The sequence below is a fragment of the Penicillium psychrofluorescens genome, assembly GCF_964197705.1.
Source record: "Penicillium psychrofluorescens genome assembly, chromosome: 6".
In the NCBI taxonomy this organism is placed as follows: Eukaryota; Fungi; Ascomycota; class Eurotiomycetes; order Eurotiales; family Aspergillaceae; genus Penicillium; species Penicillium psychrofluorescens.
Window position 1 is genome coordinate 715,438 of NC_133444.1, and position 27,467 is coordinate 742,904.

The 27,467-nt window shown below is 51.6% G+C and overlaps 10 protein-coding genes across 10 annotated transcripts; 7 read left to right on the plus strand and 3 right to left on the minus strand.

Annotated features, from left to right (window-relative positions):
• Window positions 1-2: 2 nt before the first annotated feature.
• Window positions 3-1,418, minus strand: PFLUO_LOCUS8784 (uncharacterized protein; the record flags this gene model as incomplete). Its single annotated transcript, XM_073786547.1, has 1 exon — window positions 3-1,418. One exon carries the CDS (start codon window positions 1,416-1,418, stop codon window positions 3-5), a length of 1,416 nt encoding a protein of 471 aa, XP_073642792.1.
• Window positions 1,419-2,061: 643 nt separating this feature from the next.
• PFLUO_LOCUS8785 (uncharacterized protein) lies at window positions 2,062-5,673 on the plus strand (the record flags this gene model as incomplete). Its single annotated transcript, XM_073786548.1, has 1 exon — window positions 2,062-5,673. One exon carries the CDS (start codon window positions 2,062-2,064, stop codon window positions 5,671-5,673), a length of 3,612 nt encoding a protein of 1,203 aa, XP_073642793.1.
• Window positions 5,674-7,918: 2,245 nt separating this feature from the next.
• Window positions 7,919-9,699, plus strand: PFLUO_LOCUS8786 (uncharacterized protein; the record flags this gene model as incomplete). Its single annotated transcript, XM_073786549.1, has 4 exons — window positions 7,919-8,401; window positions 8,461-8,527; window positions 8,583-9,227; window positions 9,287-9,699. The coding sequence occupies 4 exons, from the start codon at window positions 7,919-7,921 to the stop codon at window positions 9,697-9,699; spliced, it is 1,608 nt and encodes a 535-aa protein (XP_073642794.1).
• A 1,093-nt stretch (window positions 9,700-10,792) lies between these two features.
• PFLUO_LOCUS8787 (mitochondrial) lies at window positions 10,793-12,005 on the minus strand (the record flags this gene model as incomplete). The annotated part of the gene is made up of 2 exons (XM_073786550.1): window positions 10,793-11,394; window positions 11,447-12,005. 2 exons carry the CDS (start codon window positions 12,003-12,005, stop codon window positions 10,793-10,795), a joined length of 1,161 nt encoding a protein of 386 aa, XP_073642795.1.
• Window positions 12,006-12,157: 152 nt separating this feature from the next.
• PFLUO_LOCUS8788 (N-acetylglucosaminyldiphosphodolichol N-acetylglucosaminyltransferase catalytic subunit alg13) lies at window positions 12,158-12,880 on the plus strand (the record flags this gene model as incomplete). Its single annotated transcript, XM_073786551.1, has 3 exons — window positions 12,158-12,500; window positions 12,552-12,690; window positions 12,745-12,880. 3 exons carry the CDS (start codon window positions 12,158-12,160, stop codon window positions 12,878-12,880), a joined length of 618 nt encoding a protein of 205 aa, XP_073642796.1.
• A 451-nt stretch (window positions 12,881-13,331) lies between these two features.
• PFLUO_LOCUS8789 (centractin- actin- protein of the dynactin complex) lies at window positions 13,332-14,579 on the plus strand (the record flags this gene model as incomplete). The annotated part of the gene is made up of 3 exons (XM_073786552.1): window positions 13,332-14,099; window positions 14,153-14,467; window positions 14,517-14,579. 3 exons carry the CDS (start codon window positions 13,332-13,334, stop codon window positions 14,577-14,579), a joined length of 1,146 nt encoding a protein of 381 aa, XP_073642797.1.
• A 1,139-nt stretch (window positions 14,580-15,718) lies between these two features.
• PFLUO_LOCUS8790 (long-chain fatty acid transporter fat1) lies at window positions 15,719-17,827 on the plus strand (the record flags this gene model as incomplete). The annotated part of the gene is made up of 4 exons (XM_073786553.1): window positions 15,719-15,725; window positions 15,839-16,239; window positions 16,315-16,706; window positions 16,780-17,827. The coding sequence occupies 4 exons, from the start codon at window positions 15,719-15,721 to the stop codon at window positions 17,825-17,827; spliced, it is 1,848 nt and encodes a 615-aa protein (XP_073642798.1).
• A 1,364-nt stretch (window positions 17,828-19,191) lies between these two features.
• Window positions 19,192-19,677, minus strand: PFLUO_LOCUS8791 (uncharacterized protein; the record flags this gene model as incomplete). The annotated part of the gene is made up of 1 exon (XM_073786556.1): window positions 19,192-19,677. One exon carries the CDS (start codon window positions 19,675-19,677, stop codon window positions 19,192-19,194), a length of 486 nt encoding a protein of 161 aa, XP_073642799.1.
• A 3,137-nt stretch (window positions 19,678-22,814) lies between these two features.
• On the plus strand, window positions 22,815-23,598 carry PFLUO_LOCUS8792 (U1 small nuclear ribonucleoprotein C; the record flags this gene model as incomplete). The annotated part of the gene is made up of 4 exons (XM_073786557.1): window positions 22,815-22,881; window positions 22,967-23,095; window positions 23,152-23,226; window positions 23,282-23,598. 4 exons carry the CDS (start codon window positions 22,815-22,817, stop codon window positions 23,596-23,598), a joined length of 588 nt encoding a protein of 195 aa, XP_073642800.1.
• Window positions 23,599-25,367: 1,769 nt separating this feature from the next.
• PFLUO_LOCUS8793 (uncharacterized protein) lies at window positions 25,368-27,122 on the plus strand (the record flags this gene model as incomplete). The annotated part of the gene is made up of 1 exon (XM_073786558.1): window positions 25,368-27,122. The coding sequence occupies one exon, from the start codon at window positions 25,368-25,370 to the stop codon at window positions 27,120-27,122; it is 1,755 nt and encodes a 584-aa protein (XP_073642801.1).
• Between the last annotated feature and the right edge of the window lie 345 nt (window positions 27,123-27,467).

Genomic DNA, 27,467 nt, shown 5'->3' on the forward strand with positions numbered 1-27,467 from the left:
CATTACCACATCTTTTGCTTCTTCACTGGCCCAGACACTGCAAGTCGAGTTTGCAAGAACATATCCATAAGCAATGCGGCAGCCACGCTCACATTAAGGCTGTCGATACGGGCCGGATCGGACTCGACGCCCAGGTAGACACTGTGCCGGGCACCAGGGATAGTGACCGTCGCATCAGCATGCGACTTGATGTGAGCGCTCAAGCCGGAAGACTCACTCCCCATCATAAGCACGCTAGGCGTTCCTGCCAACGGATGCCCATTGCCGTCCTGACTCCCGTCCATAGAGAGGCGGTCCAGGTGCGTTACGGGAACGCCTGGGGTCGGTGCGTCGGCCGCATAGAATCGCCACCCATTTGCTTTGGACCGTTGGATGAATTCAACCTCGTTTCGTGCGTAGAGCATAGTCATATTCTCAGCCGCGCCGGCAGAAGCCTTGATCGTCACAGGCGATAGAGGAGCCGAGTTGCGACCAGCAAAGACAATTCCGTCGATGCCCAAATAATACGCAGACCGAATGATAGCACCCACGTTACCAGAGTCCACGACTCCGTCGAGAAGCAACATCACTGGGAATCGATGTCGTGGCTGCTCCTCAGGCGTAGAGGGAGCCGGGTGAAGGATGGGAATGATATCGCTCGTGCCATTTACCGCCGCTTCTTCCCTGGTCTGCGGTGCCAGCTCTGCACGGAAATGAGTGTCGGTCATGGCAGAAACAGATCGCAGGGACTGCACAGGAAGCTTAGGCAGAGGAGAGACTTCTAGTATGCAGCCGTTATGCGCACGGCCAGCACTCATCTGGTCCATAAGCTGCGCCCATTTCGCAAAGGCCATCTTAATCTTGATATCCTTGGCCAGAGCCAGCTTTCGAATTTTGATTTTCGCTGGACTGAGTTCCTCGTCTTCCCCCTGGTAGAGATATAGCTTGTAGAGCTGGCGCCGGCTGCAACGCAGTGCCGCCTCGACCGCGCCCGTACCGTAGATGAACTCCGATGCCGGCGTGGTGTAGGGTATCGAAGTTGGGATCTTCACTTCGGACTTGATGCGCTCGGGAACGGCGTCTGTGGGGTGATGAACATCCTGTCCTCTTTTCCTTTTGTGCCGCTTGACGCGCTCTGGTCTGGGTGGCCGGACATCTCGGTGCTCGCGAGGCAGGCCTTCAAAGCTGCCCGTCCTAACGAATTTGTCTTCGTCAAACCTGGAAAAGTTGTTCCTGGCGGGCTTTTGGAAACGAGGTCTGCTCGGTGGTGATCTGGCGGGCTCTGGAAATCTGGAGGGCGAGCCTCGGAGATTTTGCGACTTGCGAATGCCGCGTTCGATGGCGGAGGTTAACGAAGCATGTCGAACGGGGGTCCAAGACAGCGAGTTGATGAGAAGTGGAGGGCCACGAAGGCCTATCCTTGGAGTTACCCAAGCCATATTCCGGCTGAGGGTTGATCCTCTCTTTGACACGATATGTGCTTGTGCTCTCACCAACACATTTCAGACTTCAACTGGCCCGATAAGATAAGCCCGGACTATCCTTGATCCGCCGCGTCGCGTGTTTCTTTTTGTATACTCTTCGTCAATATATTGCTTCTCTGCCTCGCCACTTCTCTTTTTCTTTCTCTCTCTCTTTTCCTGGCTGCTGACTTGAACTTTCTGGTTGTGTCTGGCCCTCAAGTACCAACACTCTACTCTCATTGTCACTTCCTGGTATGGACCGCATTTGCGGTTCCTACCACCGCTGCCAATTGTCTTGTCACTTCAAAAACACCACAGATCTCTCACTATGTCTTCCGCTTCAACTGAATCCCGCACCGCCTGGCTTGCCTCGAGAGCTCTCCAAGTGGAGACAGGGTTCGCTATTCATATTCCAGCAATCGACAACTCTGAGCAGTACGAGTTTCTGCCCGGTCATTTTGCCATTGACCGTGTCTTGGAAGTGAATTCAACCGAAGGTGGGTCTACATACACCGTCAAACTCCAAAGTGGTGAGCGTGAGACAGTAAGTAATTGTCAGTCCTCGTTGCTTGCTGATCGCTCACCTCTTGCATAGATGTCATACGCTCAGCTATCAAACATGGACAACGGACTGCAGTCGCTGGGCGAGTTCAAGGAAGACTCAGAGTCCAATGACGAATCATACTCGAGCGATGATGAAATTCAAGTCACTGGAACACGTCGTTTCTCGCGATATCCGTTTCTATCTACCGACGGTGCAGCATCTGAGAATGGATTTGAGATTCAATCGTCGAGATCTTCCAGCACTCGGGGTCTACTACGCCGCGCAACTACAGACCGATACACTCAGTTCTTTGACCATAAGGATCTTGAAGATTCAGAAAGCGATGATGTTACACTCGCGTATGGCCCACGCCGGTTGAGGAGAGAGAGGTCAAACCCCACCCGTACGTCAAGTCGACAAAAGAAATCACTGCGAAAAAACCTACGGGAGCAATTGGAGGATGACCTTTTCGACTATGAGCCCGTGGCCAAGACACAGCGACAGCAGAAATTTGCCGGAGCGAGGGAATTCTTCTACCAGCGCCCACCTGGTGACGAGTTCAGAGAGTGGCACTGCCTGTATTGCTCCGTCTGCAAGAGCTACGATGATCATCCCGAGAAGGGGCCTTTGGTATTCTGCCAGGGGTGCACATCTTCATACCATCAATCTTGCCTAGGCTTGCGAAGCGCTCGAAAGCATCTAGTCACGAAACTCCAGGATGGTTTCATTCTCCAGTGCCATCGCTGCTTGGGAGTTGACAACGAACGCCATGATGTATGCCCTCATTTGGGCTACTGTGCAGGATGCAAACAAGAAGGCCCGATGTCAACACCTCTGCGAGAGCGTCTTACGTCCCATGAAGAACAGCAGCTGCGAATTGACAATGGAGGCATAGATCCAGTCACTCCAGTGGACATGTCTATGGTCAACAGCAAAAACATGGACAACATCCTTTTCCGTTGTGTCGATTGTCATCGAGGTTTTCATCTACGTCATTTGCTGGGTGAAGGAGAATCTGTGACCAAACGGGATAATATCGAGGCATTGTTCGCTCAGTTTAGCCTGCTCTGGCAGTGCAATGATTGCTCTGATGCCCCTGGAGATGTTGAAACGATCATCGCTTGGCGACCAGCCAACCCCGAAGCCAGCAATGCCCTGACTAGCCGTCTGGTTGAACTTGTGCCAGAGATCGACAAAGACTATCTGGTCAAATGGAAAAATATGTCCTACTTCCGTGCTACTTGGGTCCGTGGTGACTGGCTCTGGGGTGCCACCCTATACAGCATGCGTCAAAAGTTCTTCAACAAGGCTCCTAAGCCTATTTCAAATACTGAAGAAGCTATTCCCGAGGAATTTCTTCGAGTGGACATTCTATTCGACGTTGTCTATTCAGAGGCTGCGACTATGCCAGACGACAAAACAGATCCTGAGATGGTCGAACGCGCCTATGTCAAGTACAAGGGCTTGACGTATGAAGACTCGGTGTGGGAATCGCCCCCTCTCCCCGTCGATGCTCAATGGGAAGATTTCAAACTGGCTTTCAATGAGTGGGCGTGTCAGGATACCATTCGCCCTCCGCCTGAGATGGAGGACAGTCTCTCGCAGCTTCGAACACAGGATTTTGAAACAAGCCTTGTATTGGACTCACAACCAAAGCTGATGACGGGGATTGGCGATCTCATGGGATATCAGCTGGATGGCGTCAATTGGCTCTATTACAAGTTTCTGCAGCAAAAGAATTGCATTCTTGCTGACGACATGGGCCTTGGAAAAACCATCCAAGCCATTGGCCTATTTGCAACTCTGATAGAGCACAGCTGCTGGCCGTTCTTAGTCGTCGCTCCTAACTCAACTTGTCAGAATTGGCGTCGCGAGATCAAGGCGTGGGCGCCTAAGATTCGGGTAGTCACTTATTATGGTTCTTCGTTTGCTCGTCAGATGGCCTGGGACTACGAGATGTTCCCTGACGGCAAAGACCTCCGATGCCACGTGGTGATCGTCTCTTACGAGAGCATCATCCACGACTGGGCTAAGATTGGCAAGATCAAATGGGCAGGCTTGGTGGTTGATGAGGGACAACGCCTCAAAAACGACAAGTCTCTAATCTACAAGCGTCTTCACCACATGCACCCGAAGCTCGGTTTCCGAGTCCTGCTTACAGGCACACCTCTTCAGAACAATATTCGGGAACTGTTCAACTTGGTTCAATTTCTTGACGCAAGCAGAGATGCGGGGCAATTAGAACAACAGTATGGAGACCTTACTTCGGACAATATCCGGACTCTACACGATATGATCCGGCCTTTTTTCTTACGCCGCACCAAGGCCGAAGTTCTACCTTTCTTGCCGCCGATGGTACAGATAATCGTTCCCGTCTCTATGCCTACTGTGCAAAAGAAGCTCTACAAGTCGATCCTCAGCAAAAGCCCAGAGCTAATCAAGGCAATCTGCCAGAAAAGCAAACTGAAGAAATCCGAGCGGCAGAACTTGAACAATATCTTGATGCAGCTCCGAAAATGTCTCTGTCACCCCTTCGTTTACAGCCGTGATATCGAAGAACGGACGCTTCACCATGATCCGGTTGTTTCACACCAGTACTTGGTAGAGGCTTCGGGAAAGCTTCAGTTACTTCGCCTAATGCTGCCGAAATTGCGCGAACGTGGACACCGAGTCTTGATCTTTAGCCAGTTTCTAGAGAATCTGGACTTCGTTGAGGACTTCCTCGATGGCCTTGGAAACGAATACAGATACCGTCGTCTAGATGGTAGTTTGTCGTCGTTACAGAAGCAGGCACAGATCGACGACTTTAATGCTTCCGACTCTTCTTATTTCGCGTTCCTATTATCTACCCGCTCCGGCGGCGTTGGCATCAACCTTGCAAGTGCTGATACCGTCATCATCATGGACCCAGACTTCAACCCGAAGCAGGATATGCAGGCACTTTCGCGTGCGCATCGAATTGGTCAGAAAAACACAGTTCTTGTATTCCACCTGGTCACCCGAGATACCGTGGAAGAACGGATTATGCAAAAGGGCAAGAAAAAGTTGGCATTGGACCACGTGCTGATCGAACGCATAGAGGATGAAGACGAGGGGAATCTGGAATCTATCCTTCGCCATGGTGCTGAAGCGCTGTTCAACGACGTTTCTGCAGATATCACATACACCGCCGACTCAATTGACAGACTCTTGGATCGAAGCCAAGCGGAGCAGGCAGAGAAAATTGCACAGGACACGACCACTACCGACGAGTCTCAATTCAACTTTGCGCGCGTGTGGCAGAATGACCGTCGAACTCTTGAGGACATAACAGAACTGGAAGATACTTCTGTGGATACAAGCCTTTGGGATCAGATCATCCAAGAACGTGAGCTCGCAGCGGCAAAAGAGGCTCAGGAAAAAGCAGAGGGTCTTGGTCGTGGCAAGCGCAAGCGAACAGCAGTCAACTACCGTACCAGAGACGAGCCAACTGAACTCCAGCCCGTGAAACAGCAGAAAACGGGCGACGCTGGTCAGGAGTTCGACCCAGAGGAGGATGAGGCTGGCGGAACAGAGTCGAGTGAAATCGAGGCAGTGCCTGAGATCATCGATTTAACGGAGAGTGACCCGCCTCCACTTCAAGTCAAACGTAAGGCCGTCACCTTCCGCCTCTCTGGCCGTTTCATTACCCGGGTCTCTCTTTGCTAACCAACAACCCCCCTTTTCAGCCCGTCCATTCGTTCCAATTCAGGCTTCTAAACTACCAATCCCTATGTACTACAACACCAGCGTCACACATAGGCGTGCTTGTATCGTCTGCAGTCAAAATCATCCAGGTGGAGGCTGCCCATTGAAGTTGGCTGGCGTCGAGCACTGTCCGCTTTGCGGTCTGGCGCATTTCGGCAAGCATCGCTCTTGCCCACATCTACAATTTCCAGCCCAGGTCCGTCGAATGATAGCTGCACTGTCAAAGAGCAACGAGAATCCAGTACACCGCATCTTGGCGGGGAATTATCTGCGCGGTCTCATCGGTAACTTGAACGCACGTGAACAGAAACTGGCTGGCGTTGTGGCCGCCCAACCTACTCACAATCAGTCCTCCCGGAGCCCCATTCCTGATGATTCATTTGCCGCTCGCTTTCTTGCCTCTCAATCATCCATCTTCCAACCCATGACTACTGGCTTGACGGCCGCAAAGCACGATAGGCCGCGTGCAACGTATACTTCACCCTATTTTGCCCCGGCTTGCCAGGCGCTTGCTTCGAAGCCTCACATATCTCCGTCTTCTCGTCCGGCTGAGAAAGAGGTTTGAGTATCTCCAATGGTTCCGATAACTTCTCCGAAATGGCGGAGCGGTGGCCGAGACTTCGCATGGTAAGATGGCTCATGATGAACCTATGGAGATGTTTTCTAACGCGATGGATTGCGTGGCTTTCACTTTGATTTTGGTTTCCCGGATTGTACGAGTTCTCAAGGGCGAGATAGGGGTGTTCCCGGCGTTCTCGATTTCTCTTCATGACTGATGATCACAATACCCCCTTCTATGTCTCAATGTTTCAACTAGATGTAATTTACAAATGAATTCAAAATTCCGCCCAACATGCCATGCAGGTATGCCACAAGTCCCTAGCCAGTAGTCCCGATCAACTAGTTTGCTCCTTTTGTCGATGGGTGAGTTGGCAGCAAGCAAGTAACACGCATCTTTCGACCAAATCGCAAAGTAAATCCGAAGAGGTTAATTTTTATCTCAGTAGACTATTTATGAAATTGCTTTGTTTTAGATTTCGGTTTGAATTCTCCACTATTCTTTGCTCAATGATGGTGTTGGGATATATCCGGCGCGGCAGGCAATTAGGTCAAGCCAGGTCACTTGACCAGTGCCTACAACGTCAAGTCGTCTGGAGTATGGTGGAAAGGGCTTATTTATAGCAAATTCTTGACAATTATACGCTTCATATATACGTGTTATGTATTAAAAGCTATCATGATGATTCTACTCGACAATTTTTATAAAAGTCCCAAGTTTTCGTTTTGTATCCTCATTGACGACCCGACCAATCTACTCCGGCACCGGACTGAATGTTTCAACTAAAAGCTCTTTCGAGTTGAATTAATTTTAGTCTATACGATTTTTTGTGGGTGAATGTCAGATCTGAAAACCATTAAACCAATTTTGGTAGGTAAACAGTCGTTCCGCTTTGCTGGCCTAGTCCTGGGAACATCAAAGGTGAATATATGAGGTAGCCATGGCGTAGATGCATACCATTTAGGCGCATTCCTACCTAAGGAAAAGACGTAGAAGGTACAAAAGAAAAAGAGAACATTTTGTGATAGTTCCGGCAGGTACCCGTGCAGCAGCTGTTAGGCCCGTTCTGCTTAGAGCCGAGACCCAAGATTCGCAAACGCATGGAAGACTGTTATATTCACTTTCTTTCCTGCAGGCAGACATCCATGTAGCTCTCTTGCATGTGACAGTGCACCCAGATCTTTTTGTGGGGTGGCTGGGTTGGTATCAGTCTATATCAACAAACCCGGACCATTTCAAAACTAAACATCCTGAATTGACTACTATGATCATGTTGCCGCCCTAGATGTTGGTAGATACTCTTTTCAATGAATAGATTTTCTGCACACATGCCTCTATTATCTCCAACTAGCGAGCGGCGGTTTGGCAAGTTCCGCTTTGACGCATGGGAGACAATAACGAGCGCAGATGTTCACTCCAGGAAATGGGATAGTTGCCTCTACTTGCGCAAGTTCACCCTCGCTTATCTTCCCTCTTCTTCTCTTTCTTCTTTGCCTTTCTTCTTTTCTCTCCTACAACCGCACTTCTTCTTCCCAACCCTCTCCACTCTTCACATCTTTACCTCTCTGTATCCCTACTGATCTATTCTTACCTCTTGATCACATATCCGGGTTTCCTGCCTGATCAGAAGACGATCGTGTTCTCACTATGAGCACTTCGAAGCGTCCTACATACTTCTGCACCCGCCCTACCGGCACCTTGACTCCGCTCATTGCGATGGATGACCTGCCCGATCACGTCCACATTCGTGGTGTCCCACGCACCATAACTGTTGCGGAGACCCACGGCATGACCAGCTGTGGTGTTTCCACGGCTCGTAATGAGGCCTGGATTATTGAAGACCTCAATGTCCTTGCGGACCGTACCTACATTACCCAGGAATCCCTTATTGAGCTGCAGCGTCTGCTCAACATTATGATTACTGACCCAAATACCACCCCGAACCTGCGTGCTGCTGCCCAGAGCTTCATTTACCGTGGTATCGACCCGACGATCCCTATCGAGGGTGCTTCCAACGGCAACAACATGGTTGTGGCTCTGTCCAACGCTCCCGTTGCGCAGTCCAACGATGCAAATGGTGGAAATGGTAGCAGCAGTGCCACTGGCAGTGCCAGTGGGAATGGCAAGCACGTAAGTCTCAAACAGCTCGATACTTCGAGATGATTACCTATCTGACCTTGATACTACAGCACAACAGCAAGAAGGAGTACTGCTCGTACTGGATCCGCCACGGCGAGTGCGACTACCAGCAGCAAGGTACGTCTACCTACAAACTCTTTGATCTCTTTCCAACTGACACCCAGTCTGGCAGGTTGCCTCTACAAGCATGAGATGCCCACCGATCTGGCCATGCTGGAGCGTCTGGGTCTTCGCGATATCCCACGTTGGTATCGTGAGAAGTTCAATGTCCACAGCCTCCTGGGCCAGGGTGGCCCTCGTGCTCCGAACCAGACCAACGAGCAGCAGGGCAACGTCAAGGCGATTGAGTACAACCCACAGAACGCCCCTCAGAGCCCGCCTCAGACCACCTCGCAGATTATCACTGGGGATATCGTCGCCCGAGCCGTTACTAGCGTTCAGAAAATTACCAATCCCCAGCCAGCTCTCGGTGCTGGAATGATGCAGGTTTCCACCGCTCCTCCCATCGCTCCTGTTGCCCCAGTTGTCCCAGCTGCCCCCATTGACTCCAACCAACACCATGCGCCCCTCTATGTCCACACTGGACAGCATGCCGTGAGTGGACCTGCTTTCGCCAGCAGCTCGACGGCCGGTCCTTCTCAGGCCTATCCTGACGTTTCTTATCCTGATGTTGACCACTTGGCCCAGTTTGATCTGCTGACAGATCTTGATGACGAGCTGCACGCAACCACTTACGACCATGGCCCTGGTCACAGCAACTATGGCGGTTACCCTGGTGGCGCTAATGCGTCGAACACCCGTTTCTTTAACAATGACGGTATGCCTCATCCAGTTTTTAGCATAAAGTTTCTCTGGCACTAACAGACAGAGACACAGATCACTACACCCCCACCGTCTCCCAGCCCAAGCATTGGGAGAAGCGCAACTGGCGTGGCAGGGGCCGTCGTCTGTGGGATAACGAGACCAATTCTTCCAATGGTGGTGTGCAGATCAAGGACACTCGTCCCGTCGACCCATTCCGATCCCGTCCCTACTACTACCGCCACCGCAAGGTCGGCGCTTCCACCGACGGCGCTCAATCCGTTGGCTCTCCCGAGCCTCTGGAGCATCTCAGCTCCCCCATCAGCGAGCTAGTTGCCGATAGCGAGCCCCTTGACCAGAACGAGGTGCTGCACCACTGGGGTTTGATCGGTTCTCGTCGCCAGCATTTGAAGCACGATAGCAATGCCACGGTAAAGCCTGGTTCTTCGGGCTACTGCTTCATGGATGGCTCCACCGGCTCTAACTAGGCAGACCTCAACAACGTCACAACACATCTGGGTGGATCGCTTGACTCTTTCTTTTGCTTTTGTCATCTTTTGTTTCTACGTCGGGACATGGCTTTTTTCTCCTTCGACATGGGACCGGGTTGGTATGTGCCAGCTAATTAAAGAAAAAAATTAATATACCGACCCTCTCTATCAAAGCTGGAAGCACCCACTGAGGACCCACCCAATACAACAACGATCGACTGGTGCATGGCGTGGCAATTTTTCACATGAATGATGAACATGGAGTTGGTACAAAAAATGGAGTTGACACGGAACATGAGCATCTTTTGTGAGAGAACACTTTTCTTGTTTTTTTTTTGTTTTTTTTTTGCGGTGCGTTGCTCTTACGCTTGTTGAAGGAGGAACGGATCTTTGACTTTTTCTCTTTTTGATCTTCTTGCCTTTTTTTTGTATCTTGTTCTTTTTCTATGGTTCCCTCTGCCCTCTCTGTTTTGTTCTGCCTTGCCCTTTTTGTTCTTCTTATGTTGTTTCTTCTATGTTTTGACGGCCATTCACATGGCTCGGGATGGAGGAGGGACTTGTCCAGATGCTTCTTGTTCACAGGGAGATAGGATGTCTCTCTTCAGGTTCTGAGATAGTGAATGAGCTACTTAACTGGCTGCCGCTGACGAAGGAATGGGTGTGTTCCTTGGGACTCGATTGACCATGATGTCTTGATTGGGACCCTATCTTGATACATCTGTCCGATTGACTGCTGGCTTGGCCGGGACTTAGGTTAACAACCGAACCTTTTGTTCTTCTTTTTAAATTGTGCTTCTCCTCGTAGGTTGTGGTCTTCCTAATAGATTGTAAATGCATTGGGTACTGGAACTCCATGCAACCATTCATTCCACCAGGCCCTATATACTTGCATAACCTCGACACCAAACGTATGCAAGTATAACAGCATGTATGCGCGCTTCCGATAAACATGGACAGGTATGATTGAATGATAAAAAAAGTATAGTACATTTAACAGATGAAGCGGATAGACTTCCTTGAGATATGCGCCAGCCGCAAATGTCTAAAAACCAGCTATCAAATACACCGCCTCGTACATCACCCACAACTCTCATCGACGAACCGGTCGCTGTGCACGAGATCCCCCAACCTTGACCGCGACCTTCTCCCGCTCCGCATCAGCCTTGGCCTTCAAAGCAGGATTCAAAGACGGCAGGGTCCGAACAGCCTCTTGGAGAACAGCCTGGCCATCGACAATGGCCTGGTGCTCCTGCTCCAAACTCAATCGCTCCGCGCGGCGTGCCGCCAGCTGTTTCCGGCGCTCTTCGGTCATCTTCCACGAATCCGGGAACTGTGGCCGGACCTTGGGCTTGTGGTGGCGGAGATCGAGTGGCACGTCTGCGAAGGAGTCCCCTTCCTTGGCCTCCTTGATAAGCACGTTGACCACATCCGCCAGATACCGCTTATTCTGTGCGCGCGAGCCGAATTTCTCGCAGGACATTTTCACAATGTCCGTCTGTGGGTTGTAGCGCGGACCAACTAGCTTCAGGAAGGTCTGGCGCTGGGCCTCGGTGAGGTATTTGGGTGCCAGGTCCTGGGAGGCGAGTTCCACAACGACCTTGGGCTCGGCGGGATGTTGCTCGCCCAAGTATGTGGTGTAGCGGAAGCGGAGGATGTGGGTGTTAGGAGGCAGAGTAAAAGGTTTTGCGAGTTCTGTTCGGGTTAGCCGATTGCCGCTGGAATGGAAAAGGGCAATTTATCTTACTGCTCAGCATTGGCATATCCCATGCCGTGATGCGGGCATATTCTCGCATCTCGCGGTGCAATTCCAATTCCGCATGGGCCATCGAGGTGATTTCGTCGTCGTGGATCTCCTCGTCGCCGTCCTCCACCTGGGCGAATTCGTCATCGTCGTATTTGGCCCAGAATCCACGCTGTTTGGTCCGAATATCCTCAAACCGCAGATCCTCTTCCTTCTCAATGTCGCGGACTTTCTTGTCTAGCTCCGCAAACATGGCCTTCCGCTTGTTCACGTCGTTGAATTCTGCCACCATGTGGCGGTTCTGTTCATCAAAGGCTGCCCGTTCTTCAGGCGACATCATATCGTACATAGACCGCTCCGCTTTGGGAAGCCGATCGGGCGAGTACTCGGGCATTGAGGGGAAATCTTCTGCTTGGGGGTCTTGGGGCTGCGGTGGCATGACCGGGTCTTCGGGCATATAGCGGAAGGGAGAGGCTGAAAAGTAGCGCGTGGCGGTAATCACTGGGCCTCTGTGGGCCAGCAGACGAGCCGGGCGGCCCATTGACCGCAGTGGTAAGGCCATTGTCTGCGTGAAGGAAAGAACGACCAGCGACTGATGTTTTTCCGCTGGGAATAGGGTCACGTGTTGGTACACGCTAACCGCTTTTAGGATAGGCTTTATCACCATGTGACTGGCTGCACTTGTCTCTTCTTCTACTTGTTCTTTTCAGCATCATGGATGAAATGGACCACGACCGGATGCCCAGCATGGCCAAGCATTGCTTTGTCACTGTTGGAGCGACCGCTTCATTCACACAGCTGTTGAACCACGTTGCGACTGATGACTTCATTCAGGCCCTGCAACAGCACAACTATACCCACCTGACGATCCAGTATGGTCCGGACCTGGCTTATGTCGCCGAATTCATTGACCGCCATAAGACCGACACTGCAAGGAATGGAGCCATCGAAGTCAACGGCTTCGATTTCAAAACAGAAGGCCTGTCTCAGGACATGAGCATGGCCAAACCTTGCCCGTCTGAGAACCGAGTCGGTGGAATGATTCTGACGCACGCTGGTAAGGACGAGCACTCTTGCCACTATTGCCCCAAGTTGATGATTGTGATAGGTACTGGTAGCATCCTCGAAGCCCTGCGACTTGGTGTGCCTTTGGTTGTTGTTCCAAACCCAGACCTCCAGGACAACCACCAAATGGAACTGGCCCGTGAGATGCACCGACAAGGGTATGTCGTTGCTACTGCGCCCGAGTAAGTCGCCCCTATGGTTCCAAGCTATGGTTACTTGATCTAACTCCACCACAGGGAATTGTGCCCAGCTGTCCGCAAGGCCGAGGATCTCCGACTTCGCCGCCCTGGCTGGCCACCGGTTGAAAATGGCCGTGGTCCACGCCCTTATATCCGCGAATCTTTGAATGACGAGTTGGGATTCCTGGACTAAGCAAAGTAGTTTCTCTACGCAAAATGGGGTCTCTTCTATTTATTTCGATGACTTTATGACTTTACGAAATAGCGCATTGGCATAACAGGGGTTCATTCTAGTGGTGCAATGGAATAATTTGGAATTCTCTTTGACTTCTTTTCTCTCTGAATAATGCCACTTTCCCTCCCGTACGGCCATCAGCACAGAAAAGATAGTGTGTAGAGTATACAACCGGAGCAGCATAATGGGCCACCCCCATTGGCCCAAGCTCCTTGTTGACACCCGAGCGCGACGAAAACCAACTCCTGAACTGCATCGACACCCATCACCGCCCACCGAACACCACCGTCCATGTTTCACTAATCCTCCTCCATTCCCTCCTGTGATACTCAGCGCCCCATTCTAGGCCGAGTGGCCACCACACACTCCGCGCACCTCGCTCACCCACGCCCCCCTCTCTCCCCGCGCAATGGCTGAGGCAACCCTGCACAATGTGCCCATTGTCATCGACAATGGCAGCGGAACGATTCGAGCCGGGTTCGCAGGCGAGGAGATCCCGTCGTGCTATTTTCCCTCCTTCGTCGGCCGTCCTAAACACCCGCGGGTGATGGCCGGTGGCCTGGAGGGAGACTCGTTCATCGGCCAGCGCGCACAAGACCTCCGCGGTCTGCTGAAGATCCGATACCCGCTGGAACATGGAATCGTCACCAACTGGGAGGATATGGAGTCTATTTGGCACTATGTCTACGAGAACGAGCTGAAAACCCTGCCCGAAGAACACCCCGTGCTCCTGACCGAGCCGCCGCTCAACCCACGCGCCAACCGCGATATCGCTGCCCAGCTCATGTTCGAGGCTTTCAATGTGCCCGCCCTGTACATGTCGATCCAGGCCGTGCTGTCGCTCTACGCGTCTGGTCGTACGACCGGTGTGGTTCTGGACTCAGGCGATGGCGTCTCCCACGCCGTGCCCGTGTTTGAGGGATTCGCGATCCCCAACAGCATCCGGAGGATCGATGTCGCCGGACGCGATGTGACGGAACAGCTGCAGGTGTTGCTGCGGAAGGCCGGGCATGTGCTGCACACCAGCGCCGAGAAGGAAGTGGTCCGCATGATCAAGGAGAAGGTGTGCTACGTCTCGCTGGACCCGAAGCGCGAAGAGAAGGAGTGGATAAGCAGCTACCACAAATCGGACGCCAAAGCGGTCGACTATGTCTTGCCCGATGGACATAAGATCAAGGTCAGTCTTGATCGAATCGTGCAGAGAGAATATACTCATAATTTGCCTTACAGATCGGCCAGGAACGATACCGTGCCTCCGAAATCCTGTTTGATCCAGAACTCATCGGCCTCGAGTACCCCGGCGTGCACCAGATTGTCCAGGACGCTATTGCCCGCACAGATCTTGACCTACGCAAGTCACTATACCTCAACATTGTGCTCTCGGGCGGCTCGACACTGTGCAAGAACTTCCCCGACCGGCTGATGCGCGAGATCAAGCGACTAGCCGTTGAGGATATGAAGATCCGAATCTCTGCGCCTGCAGAGCGGAAATACACCACGTGGATTGGCGGCAGCATTCTCGCCGGCCTCAGCACGTTCAGAAAGGTATGTTCGCATCGTGCATTTCTGTCACATTGTGCTAACCCAGGGACAGATGTGGGTGAGTGCGGACGAATGGCATGAAGATCCCGAGATCATCTTCAAGCGATTTGCTTAAGACTCGCCGACGGCAAATGGTCGGATCTAATTGTTTTCCAACTCGATCATCACACGCCATGGCGTCTCCGCGAAATGGCGACACGCTCCAACCTTTTTCTCACTACCTACACCCACCACCCTATGCATCATTGCATACAGCATAATCGCAGCATCGAGGACCACCGCCCCATCCTCAAATCTGTCCGAGTCGCTTACGCACCGGCGACTTTTGATACCCCTCGTCTTTCTTCTCTCTCTCTCTCTCTGTCCTTCCCCTTCCCGTTTTGGCTCTTCCATGTCTTATTACACGATACAATTTACTGGTGGACTTTATGAATTGAAAATCTGTGCATATACTCTTCTTTTCTTTCATGTTTGGTTGAATTTGGATTTTTGTACACAGTGACAATGACATTGCAGGTTGCACATAGATCCCATTAGATATCCTCGAGGCTAGTATACTTATAATGTGGTTGTCAATGCTTAGGCTACGCATCTGACCAGATTTCGGTCATTCTCAAGTGTCTTACAAGTTAGTGTTCGCTTTTAAATCACCAAGGGCCTTTTCTAGGAGACAGAAATAAAAAGCAGATACCTCCCAGCGTCGGATAACCGGCGTCGTTGTCATCATAATGGACCTGAATCGAGGCGTCGCAGTGTTGATGCCTGTAAAGAGAGGGTAACAAACTTATGCTAGCCTAAATATAGTGTTTTCCCCCAAAAAACCCCCGATCGCCGGAGACAAAGACATTTCCCGCTGAGTGTGGAGCATACCCCAGATGATTTGATTTCCCCACCACGACATCATGTCTCACAACCGCGTATTTCTCGTCACTGTTTCTTATGACGGGCAGGTAGTGGCGATTCCATAGGATGAAGTTATGTGGACTTTAAGTTGGAACATGCGTCTTAGGCAGGTTTATTATTCATCATACGATCGGCATTGCATTTTTGCGACTATGGTAGCTCGGCCCGAGGAACTGTGGGAGCTGTCCCCGCGCAGTCTTGGGATCATTGGAGATTGCAAGTCCAGGTTTCTTGTGCCGTTATCCGCCAAAAGAGGGGTTACTATTACCAAACTCTAACTTGCTTAAATACCTCTTCTCCGTGAAAGAACAAACCACTAGGACAGGTGGAAGATATTTGAGAAGAATCGTCATGGCAGGTAGGCAAGCAGAAGCAACATTCACTGACGATTAAGATAACTGATCTTCTTGGCCCATAAAGGATCAATCGCAGCCGCGGCACTAGGATCTCTCACTCTCGCCGGGTATCTAGATGCAAAATTCCACATTCGGAACGATATCAAGTCCCTTCTCTTGAGCAACAACCCCAGTGCCGGACTAAAATATGTTGCTCAGAAATTCAAAGAGGACCGGTTGCTCTTGTACCATGTTCTGGAAGACCATGCCGCAAACCCCGCAACTGCCAACAACTTGTTCCTGATATACCCCACCGATGGTAGGACCTGGACATATAAGCAATTTCTAGAAGATGTCAATAAGGCCGGCAACTGGCTGTTCAAGGAGCTGGGAGTGCGAAAGGGGGAGATGGTCGCTCTCGACGGACCCAACAGCCCAGAGTATCTGATCATGTCATTTGCGATTGACTCGGTCGGGGCAGTTGCATCGTTGGTTAACTACAACCTGACGAGCCAGTCCCTAGAGCATTGTATCAAGGTACGTCGTGCATTGTCAAGCTACGGCAATAATTTCATTCGAACTGATTCAGGATGTTGACTGGTTCTCTTTTAGCTGTGCGAGGCTAGATATTGTTTTGTGGATGAAGAAATCAGACATCTGACTGAGCCAGTAGCGCCGAAGCTCAACTCGTGCAGCATGGTGTATTACTCGCAACAGTACCTCTCATCACTGCCCTTTGCAACGACCCCGCCCCCTTCAGAACAACGCAGCAATATAGATCCAGCTTCGCCCAGGGTAATGCTGTTTACCAGTGGTACCACTGGATTGCCTAAGGCACTTGTCAAGACTACATCTTACGAAGCCTACAGTGGCCTCAGAACTGCTCGGTACCTGGATCTGAAGCCTACGACGCGCTTTTATACCTGCTTGCCACTATTCCACGGGGCGGCGCATGCGTTGTGCCTTACTCCTGTTTTACATGCCGGGTGCACTCTCATTCTTGGGTAAATATTCTCCTAGCCATTATGGCTGACGACATATCTCTTCTTTTGAGGCTGGTCCTGACAATCTGTGTAGAAAGAAATTCTCCCATGCTACCTTTTGGCCGGAAGTCGCCGCACACAAAGCAGATATTATACAATATGTTGGGGAGCTATGCCGATATTTGCTCAATGGCAAACCGAGCCCGCTTGATCGACAGCACAGCGTGAAGATGGCCTGGGGCAATGGCATGAGGCCTGATGTATGGGAGCCCTTCCGACAGCGGTTTGGAATCCCTATCATCCACGAACTCTACGCCGCCACCGACGGGATGGGCGCGATGTTCAACCTAAATAAAGGCGAGTTTAGCCGGCATGCCATTGGTGTCAGGGGTCTTCTTTGGAACACGATCAATGGCCCCTGGGAGAAGATGGTGAGGATAGACGTGGACACCCAGGAGATGCTTCGCGACCCAAAAACAGGATTTGCAACGGAATGCCCCCGAGGAGAGGCAGGGGAAACCATTCATTGGATTGACCCTGCAGCTCCGCTGGAGAAAGGGCACTTCCAGGGGTACTATAAGAATGAAGAGTCGACCCAAAAACGCCTCATTCGTGATGTTTTCCGGAAGGGTGACATGTGGTTCCGGTCTGGCGATATGATGCGACAGGAAGAGTCAGGGTGTGTCTATTTCGCAGATCGTCTCGGCGACACCTATCGATGGAAGTCGGAGAATGTCTCTACGAATGAAGTTTCCGACCTTCTAGGCCAGTTCCCCGGCATCGCCGAGTGCAATGTCTATGGAGTTCTGGTCCCCAATGCAGATGGGAGAGCTGGGTGTGCAGCACTTGTGCTTTCGGAGGGTGTGGTAGAGGATAAATTTGACTTTAAAGGGCTGGCGGAGCATGCCTTGGCGCTGATGCCCCGGTATGCAGCACCCGTTTTTCTGAGACTCACGTCCGCTTTGGGGTATACTAGTACCATGAAGTTGCAGAAGGGGAAGCTGAGGCAGGAGGGCTGTGACATTGAAAAGGCCGAGGCTTCGGGGGATAAGATGTACTGGCTGCCTCCCAACCAAGCCAACTACGTGCCTTTCACACATGAAGAGTATAGCAAGGTCCAGAGCGGAAAGATCCAGCTTTGAAGCCGGTATTTAACTTGCTTGTGGTTAGCTCGATTTGATAAACTAGCCTTGATCCTAAATTCATTTTGTATATCCTCCTCATCCTCATGTCTCAAAAACTCAGGTTCACCACAGTTAAGGGCGATATCTAGTCACTAGACTATAACTTGTCTCGCTGTTTCTGATATACCAATCTTAGTCTAGTCTATCTTTCATTAAACGCATTTTACTGGACACGCCTCCCTAGAAATAACAGAGACAGGCATGACGAAGCTGGACTTCGTCACATTAGTCCTTATGCCTCGCTTGATGGCACCAAAAATAAATAAAAATAATAAAAAAAGATCAGAAAAACAGGTTCAACTTACGTACATGACTTCCGGTCATAGCGCAAAAATATCACCCAAGCCCTGCTCGGCACGCGGCTGGCGCCGCATACCCGCGGCTACCACTGTGCCATCCACCAAAGAACGCCAGATTTCGCCATTCGCCATCGGCCAACCACGTCACATCTACGAAAGCACTTTTCTCCCTCATTCTTTACGAGACACATCAGAGTTTGCACGTTCAATAATTACAGCCACCGAATAGGCAGCATGCAAGAATCCATTAGGATAAAAAAACCAAAAGCTAGGAAGTAGTAGCTAATGGCGCGATATCGGGGGAATATGTAGTAATAGCGGACATTATCCAAAAAAAAACAATGAACATGATGAAAGGGAACTCCGGGAGATGATGCGACAAGAAACCAAGAGCGAGTCTAGCACTAGCAGTCGTGGCGCAAGCAATCCAGCGGGGGGAAATTAGAAACCACCCGATATCCTGAGAACGTGAAGGTACCCGACAGTCAGGCTGCATGAGTACCGTGTTGTTGGTGTTGATGTTGTTCCGAGATGGAAGAGAAGAACGCCGAGTTCCCATGACATGATGGTTGATTGGAGTGAGGAGATTTCAATGTCCAATAAAAGCAAGACGGAATTAAAAGAAGAAATAGCAGAAAACTCGGTGGGTCAAGGGCTGAGTTGCAAGATTGATCTTGTTCTTGTTGTTGAAAACATGATCGCCAAGAACAGGGGTATTGGGCGATACACGCGGCGAAAAAGACGAGGCGTAGAAAGGCCAATGATAGGTCGTCGGCTGCTTTCAGCTTCTCCTCTTGGTTTTGTGTCTTCGTTCGGTCCGGAATGGGAGTGGCTCCCACACGGTGGCGAGGCGAGGACCAAGGAAAAAAGAGAAGAGAGAAACCCCCTGTTGAGAAAATCGAAATGGTTGAAAAGAACACGAACTTTTGGAGGGGTCGTTATGTATGTCGTGGTCGTCATGAAAAAAGAAAATTGAAAAAACAACGGATCCCAAGAGATCGTGGTCGTGGTCGAAGAATCAATCTAGGCCATGCCCTTGAGCTTGCCCCAGCCCTTCTCCAGACCTCTGCGGGCCTTCTGGGTAGCGCGATCAGCAGCTGAGCCACTACTGCTAGCAGTCGCGGTGCTGCCAGCGGAGAACTTGCGGCTCAGACTGCTGCTGCTGGAATCGTCGAAGATCAAGTTTCCCGCGCCGCCACGGCCGACGTGGTAGACCGGCGCGGCACGGCGCAGATCGCGTTCGAGCTCCTCGTCGAAGCTGAACATGGCGCGCTCGCCCGTGCTGTGGACGTTGCCAGCGCCTCCACGGCCCGTGATGAAGGTGGACGGGACGCGCGAGTTGAGACGGGTCAACGAGGCAGGACCCGTGGCGGTCTGCGAATGAGTCGTCTTGGTGTTCTTCAAGCTGACGACGTTGCCTGCACCCCCGCGGCCAGAGTAGACGGCTGGGCGGGTGGTGTGCGGCACCGAGGGGTGCGGCTCAATGACACGGTAGTTTTTTGACGGCATGATGGGAGGATGGTGATAATGAGAGACAGTCGGGACTGCTAGTTAAGCACAGGCTATAATATCCAGGCCATGTGAGGCAGGGAGTGTGTTGCAAAAAATAGAATCCAACTCGACGTTTAAAAAATCTGTTGCCCATGACAGCCGGCGGGTCCAGGTTATATAGTTCTTGTTTCGGTGGCCAGGCACACCCACGGGTCACACGCGGTGGAGTGCAGTGGGTTTTCTGCCTGGATTTTTTCATGGGGCAAAGAAAGTCAGGAGACCGACTCGGTATAGATGGGTGGCGACGGTAGTCAGTGGGGGATCCTGGCTATAACACACCCACTCCGACTCCCTAGTCCGCGGTCATCTGACCCGGCGTACGTAACAGAAACCCGTCGGGGCCAACCAGCATTTCCATTACCCCCAGAAAACCACAAAACCACTCACCGCATCCACTCTTGCATCATCCGTGAACTTCTGGCCAGCGGGAATTCTTGCGTTCTTCGGGATTCTCCGAGCACGTCAGGTGTCTATGACATGTCGAGAGAGATGGCGACGACGAACGATGGACTCTTCATCAATTGCGACAAAGATCGGGGACGCAGCGAGCGAGCGAACGAGGGATTGAGGTCTGCACAATGACCCCCGTCGTTGCATCCATCCTGCGGGTCCCATTCACCCCCCCTCCTCCAGTCGATCCGGTCTAGGGCTCTCGCTAGTCCCACACGGTACCTGGCCGATCAATAATAATGCACCAGCCGAGCACTGGCCTGCCGAGTGGATGAGAGGCGATGACGACAAGGGGCGGTGGTCCCGCGCAGTCAACCTTGGAACTGTGTCGAAAAAATTTCTGCCGCTCACGCGTGCTGAGTGGCCAAGAGGTCCGTGGCCGGTCGGGCCATCCAATCACGGTGTCTGCCCGGTCGTCGTCTTCCCCAGATTTTCTGGTCTTCCCCGGACTACCGACTCGCTTTGGGTGAGAATTTCCCTGCCCCCTCATCGCCGCATTCTCTCGTCCTGGAATTGTAGCCGAGGAACGTCCGCTCAGGTGACGACTATCAAACATTCTAGACTACGTGTTTCGAATAATCTCTCTCTTCCGCCCCCCGTCTCGGCATCTATTGTTTTGTCGCTGTGGGTTCGTCTCCAATCTGCCGCATTCCCGGCAATCCGGTGCTGAACCTGGTGACCGACACTTGCACTGACACTCCAACAACGTGTCTCGGACCAAGATTCCGCATTCTGCATCCCATGCTGCATTTCCAGCGTCATCATACGCCCTCGCCGATGCAAACTGGTGGAGTCGGTCACCCAGGAACCAAGTTGGCTAACCATTAGATAATAGCGCGTCTGCAGCGCGACCCAGCATGACACATGATTATCGGTGCAGTGCTGGTCGAGACCACCGGCACGGCCTACCGGGAAGGGGGCGGTTCAACAAAACGGCTCATATGTAGTCCCGAGTAGTCAAAGCACCGCCCATGATTCTTGATTTGATGATGCAAGGGTGGTTGGGTTGGGTCTATCACTTCAGGTGTATGTCTATGGCGTGATCGGTTCAGCACGGCATTTGGAGAAGATGGAGGGCGTACGTGTAGCATTGAGAGGCCTGGGACCGGAGTCAAAGCATCACCTAACAAAGGTGGAAGGCCACGAAGCATTACACCAGTCATGGTGGAAGCTTTTTGCGTTCATCTGCTTAAGAAGCCTAACTTGTATACTGATGAGATGGCGGTTTTCCTACGGGTCGAGTTCGACATCCACGCCACGAAGTCTAACATCAGTCGCGCTTTTACATTCAAAGGATGGTCGAAAAATGCCGCTCGGCAAACAGCGAAGGAGCGCAATCTCGGCCTACGTGATAAATACTTTAACTTTATTCACAATTCCATTCGTACCACTTGGTCCACGTGGATGAATCAGGTTGTGATAAACGGATAGGCTTCAGACCAACGGGATAGTCCCCACTAGGCATCGTACCAGTCTCAGTGTCCAAATTTCGCTGTGATCGACGATATCAGATACTGCCTGCATATGCCTAAGATGATGTTATGCTCTCTCGAGTATTCCGTCGCTCGACGAATGCGTCCGCCTGTGAGGATTTCATTCGAGAGATTCTCTAGAAAGGTATTCTCTAGATATGTGGGAGATGGCCGAAGTCTATTCCAATCATGGAAAAGCACATCCTTTCGTCATTCCGAAAAGATAAAGCAGATATTTTCCCACAATATTCTCTGGACCTGAATCCCATCGAGAAGTTCTTTGCTAAGCTAAAGTCTTTATTGGGCGCTAGCAGTCTTACGAATCCGGATCAAGATTCGATAACTTCCTTGAATGGTGTGTTAACGCGGGGGAACAACTGCATTAACGCAGACGTATGCCATTTAATATGGAATTTATACGCAGATAAAGTGTTCAACCACCCATCCAGCTTTATACCCGCAAGATTTCCGAAAGGTGTCGATCCATCTCTAACATCTAGTTCCTAAATTGAATAACGAATAGGAATGAATTTCCTTCATCTGCAGTTAAACCAAAACAAACGCCTAATAAACTCATTTCCAGTCTAACTATAGAGCTCCGTTAATTTCTTACCTAAACAGCTGCCGAGCTTGTCGTCTGAGACGAATGTAGAAGAAGCCCGATTCTGCCATATCTCACCGCCTTAACCACTTTTGGCCGTGGACGACCAGCGAGTCCTGCCCCGTCTCCTGCTGCAGCTTCCACAGTCGTGTTTCGCTTCATTTCTGAGCTGGAACGACCTTGCTCAAAGAGACCATTACCATTGCATCGCGCTTCCTGATCGCGTCCCTCAAACACCGCCGCTTCTCCCGAACGGGAATTTTCCTCCTCCCGCGTCGACCGCGAAGCCCGTGCTGAGAAACGGACAAGATGCCGAAATATAAGTCCCCCTAATTCATACATACTTGGATCTACAAGCTGACCGCCGCCGCACTCTTCTGTAGGTTTCCTTCTCCCAGCGAACGACTGAGCTGTTGCGTATCAACCTGCCTCCGCGAAGGGCGCAATGCGACATAAACCCCCCTATGAACCCAATCAACCTGCAATAGCAACCGATGTGAAGTTGGCAGAATACTGACGTATGTGTTGGATATATAGGCGACTACTGCGATGTCTACCTCACGCACGACTCGATGAGCGTGCGCAAGGCGCATAATTCGGGCCGAAACCATTTGCGGAACGTCGTGGAGTACTATCAGCGTACGTCTTTTGAGTGTGCCCCTCGCCAATTCTTTGGGGGGAAATACAAAATTATTCTCGAGCTCGGCTGACAGTTCGTTCGCAGAAATCGGCCAGGAAAAAGCACAGTCGGTCATCGATTCGATCACCTCCTCCTACGCTGCTGAGGGACAGCTTCCTCCGAATCCCGCTCTCGCTCCGCCGGGAGCATTCCCGCCGCCATTCGGCTTTCCTGGTATGATGCTCCAACCTTGCCTTTTGTGGACGCAGACTGACCCAGTTTCCCCACAGGTCAACCCGGTCAAGTGCCTCCTCCCTTCGGAATCCCTCCTCCAGGTGCCCCCGGAGCTCCAGGAATGCTGCCTCGTAGGTTTTTTCACTCCACACGTGAATATGTTTGCCTCTGACACTCGCTCCATAGCACCGGGTAGCCATGGCCTCCCCTTCCCTCCGCCTTTCCCCCCAAATGCCAGCGGCACCCCACCTACTGGAGGTTTCCCGCCACCACCCTTCCCCAACATGCCCCCAGGCTCAGGATTTCCGCCGCCGCCAGGTGGCTTTCCGCCAAACTTCCAGATCCCCCCTCCTGGTGGGCCGGGCGGATTCCCTCCGCCGCCGATGATGGATCAGCACGGCCAAGGCCCTCCTCCTGGTGCATCTGGCTCCCGTGGGCCGCCTACTGGGCCCCGCGGGTCAGAAAGATACGGTCCACCTCCGGGATCTGGAGACAGGTGGTGATGGTCTCTTTATTTGGTGTTTTCTGCTTGGGCTAGGTGTTACTGCTATCTTCATTCCATATGCTTTCGTCTATCTCGTTTTCCTTTTTTGCACTTCTTCCTTCACTGAATACCCGTTCCTCTACCCGGTGCCAATCCTGAGAGAGAGCATTGACTGTGGAAATTCCTTCTGGACTGCCTCAAAGACTTCGAAGTCTGGTACGAAAAGTCGGAATCAAAACATGTGTTTTTGCAAAGGAAATGGTTGAACCGAGGGCGTGTCAGATGAAAAAGTCATCATACTTATGATGTTAAATTCTCCATCACTGTTGTATAATATTTACGATCATCCCGTGACTATGAAATGAAAACTGTTTAGGGAGCATCTACTCGGAGTGCAATTTTGGCTAGTCAGACTATATCAAAATGTAATTGCAGTGAATTTGCTATCGTAGGACCGATATTCCAATCGGCACTAGACTGGTAACTTTATCTTTACTTCCCTACTAATGTTGAAATGTATTAGCTTCCGGCATTACCTCTGAACTAACCCAATGATAATGAAAGTAGAGCCAATTCTATAAAAGTGGATGATCAACTAACGTAAGTAACGTTAACTTAATTGGCGTTGACGGATCAACGTCAACGACCGGGGGAAGAGCCCCGCACAGGAGCCACATTCGGATATAATGCAACTCTCTCTCTCTCTCTCTCCTCTCTCTCTCTCTCTCTCGCTTCCTCCCATTGATCGCTATCATCGGCCGTACATGGGTGCAAATGACAAGCCGAACCCGAGAAACCACCGCATCCAAAACAATAGCTAGCGATACGCCTATTTGACAGCGAACCAAGCCTGCGTTGAATAATGTCAATTGAATTATATCGACAACAATGGTACAGGATGGATCGAAATTAGTTTCACCACTTTGTTCTCACAGAATCTTTCTTGGACCCTATCTCGAAACACGCTAATCCAATCCAGACTTAGCTCGGATTAATATCCTGAATCATATTGAAATATTTCCTCACGTGATAGAAAGCACCATAGATTACCTGTGATACTCTTTCACTAGGAGCATCTCGCCGGCCCTGAGCTCACTCGTCAACGATTCTTATTGTGAGATGCGGCTGGTGCAGATTAGGAACCAAGCCGAACCATCGGAATTAATCCCGAGATATCTATACGAAGAACTAAGTAGATTTCCAATCAGCTTGTTCTTCTCGTTGTATATATAGTTTCATGTTTCCCTTTCCGTTGGATCAGCCTCCGTTGCCATGGTTTGCGGACAAATTTTCCGTGACGGGACAATGGCTGAGACATGGTTGCGAAGCTGCTGGGATTACCCTACATTTCCCGAAGGCCTGGGAAGTACTCGACGGAGCGACTGCATATGAGTCATAATCGTCTGCTGTTGCATCTTCGCTGTTGACCGGAGTCTTGATTTGTAACCCAGTATCGCATGGCTTTCGGGTTGTCCCGGTGTTTCCAATCATCCATGGTCCTTGGATTTTCAGGGTCCGATCGACTTGGCTCGGGACAATAATCTTTCCGATCGGCGCTTCCATCAACTATAATGGCGGAGCTAGGCTCTAACCCCCCTTTATATCCGCTTGAGGCCTGGAAACGCAGAGAATTTTTCAAGATCAGGCGGTGTCAGACGGGGGTTATTATTCTCTCCGTCTCGAATAGGGCAATGCTATTAAAGTCGGTGGCGGTCCCCACTTCTAGTAAACTTCTTTTCAAAACCCTCTACACACCCATTCCAGCTGCTCGTTCATTTCCATACAATAATGGATAGCGAGGCTGCCTCCACGAAAGTGCCGAGTGTGGCAATGTCGGAGAACAATGTAAATGAGAAGACGGTCTCAGCAGCAGCATCATCCCCCCGCTCCTCCACAGAGTCCCCACAGCTGGAGAATATCAGAACCACCGCCTCGAACGAAGACCGTGGTGATGTCGCTCCAATCGAGCAGACCGTCAGCCAACAGCGCCAGAATAATGAAGCTGGAAAGGTCTATCCGAAAGGTATGAAGCTGGCAATCATCATTATCGGTCTGGAACTGGCTGTGCTATGCGTCGCCCTCGACAACACCATCATCGCGACAGCCATCCCGCGCATCTCAGACGATTTCCACGCCCTCAACGACGTGGGCTGGTACGGCTCAGCATATCTTCTTACCGTCTCGGCCTTCCAGCTCTTCTTCGGCCGCCTGTACACCATCTTCAGCATCAAATGGGTCTTCCTGTGCGCCCTGGGCATATTCGAACTCGGCTCCTTAATCTGCGGCGTCGCTCCCAGCTCCACGGCTCTCATCGTCGGCCGCGCCATCGCCGGCCTAGGCGCCTCGGGACTGTTCTCGGGCGCCCTGATCATCCTCGCACACAACACCCCTCTCGAAAAACGCCCCCTCTACACCGGCCTCATCAGCGCCGTGTACGGCATCGCTAGTGTGGTCGGCCCGCTTCTCGGCGGCGTGTTCACGGACCACGTCACCTGGCGCTGGTGCTTCTATATCAACCTGCCTCTCGGCGGCGTGACTGCTGTGGCTCTGCTCTTCTTCCTCAAGTCGCCCCCTCAAGCACCTACACAGCCCCGGACGTGGCGCGAGACCATCGCCATCTTCGACCCCGTCGGCACAATCCTTTTCCTACCCTGCATCGTCTGTCTTCTCCTCGCGCTGCAGTGGGGCGGCACGGCATACCCATGGAGCGACGCGCGGGTCATCGCCCTTTTCGTCGTCTTCGGCGTTCTCCTCATTGCATTCATCGCAGTCCAATTCTGGGTTGGCGACAACGCTACAATCCCGCTCCGCATCGCGAAACAGCGCAGCATCGCCTCGGGCTCTCTGTTTGCCGTCTGCATTGGCGCTTCCTTCTTCATCATGGTGTACTACGTCCCGATCTGGTTCCAGGCTATCCGGGGCGCGTCGGCCATGCACTCCGGGATCGACACCCTGCCCATGATGATCGCGGTCACGCTCGCTAGCATCGCCGCTGGCGGGACTGTCTCGGTGTGGGGGTACTACACGCCGTTCATGTTTGGGTTTGTCGTGGTGGGATCCATCGGCGCGGGTCTGATCACGACATGGACCACCGACACCTCCACTGGCAAGTGGATCGGATATCAGATTCTCTACGGCTGGGGGATAGGCATGGGTCTGCAGCAGACGCTGGTCGCGGCGCAAACCGTGCTGCCTTTGGCGGACGTGCCCACGGGGACGGCGCTCATCGTGTTTGCGCAGATGTTCGGCGGCGCGTTGTTCGTCAGCGTTGCGGAGAATACGTTCACGAATAACCTCGTTTCGGGACTGGAGGGGGTTTCTGGCATCGATCCCAAGGCGGTGGTCAGTATGGGCGCCACCCAGATTGGATCCCTGATCAAGGACCCGGGTCTTTTGCATACGGTCCAGGTTGTTTATAACGACGCTCTCGTGAAGGCGTTCCAGGTTGCGCTTATTATGGGCTGCTTGTGTCTGCTTGGTGCGGCTGGGATGGAGTGGAAGAGTGTCAAGGGTAAAAAGGCAGAGGTTGCGCCACCGGCTTAGATGGATCTGGTTTCTTTTTCGGAATGGAGTGGGCATGTTCCTCGATATAGAGTGGTTGGATATGTACGGCCTTACTAATAGAATCAACTCAACTCAGGAAGGAGCACGGTTTGTTTTCAACGGTTTTAGTTACGTTGTGAAACATATACTATGTTCGATAGATAATAGCTTAATATTCGATTTTGATCATCAGTCAACTCTGGACTAGAAACTTGAACACCACACTGCGTAAAAATACTGCTACAAATCTACTATCCAGCACTGACATGCCATACGCAAGATTGAACAAAGCAGGAAGATGAAATTTCCTATTTCATTGATAACTGTGAAGCCCACAAAGCAACC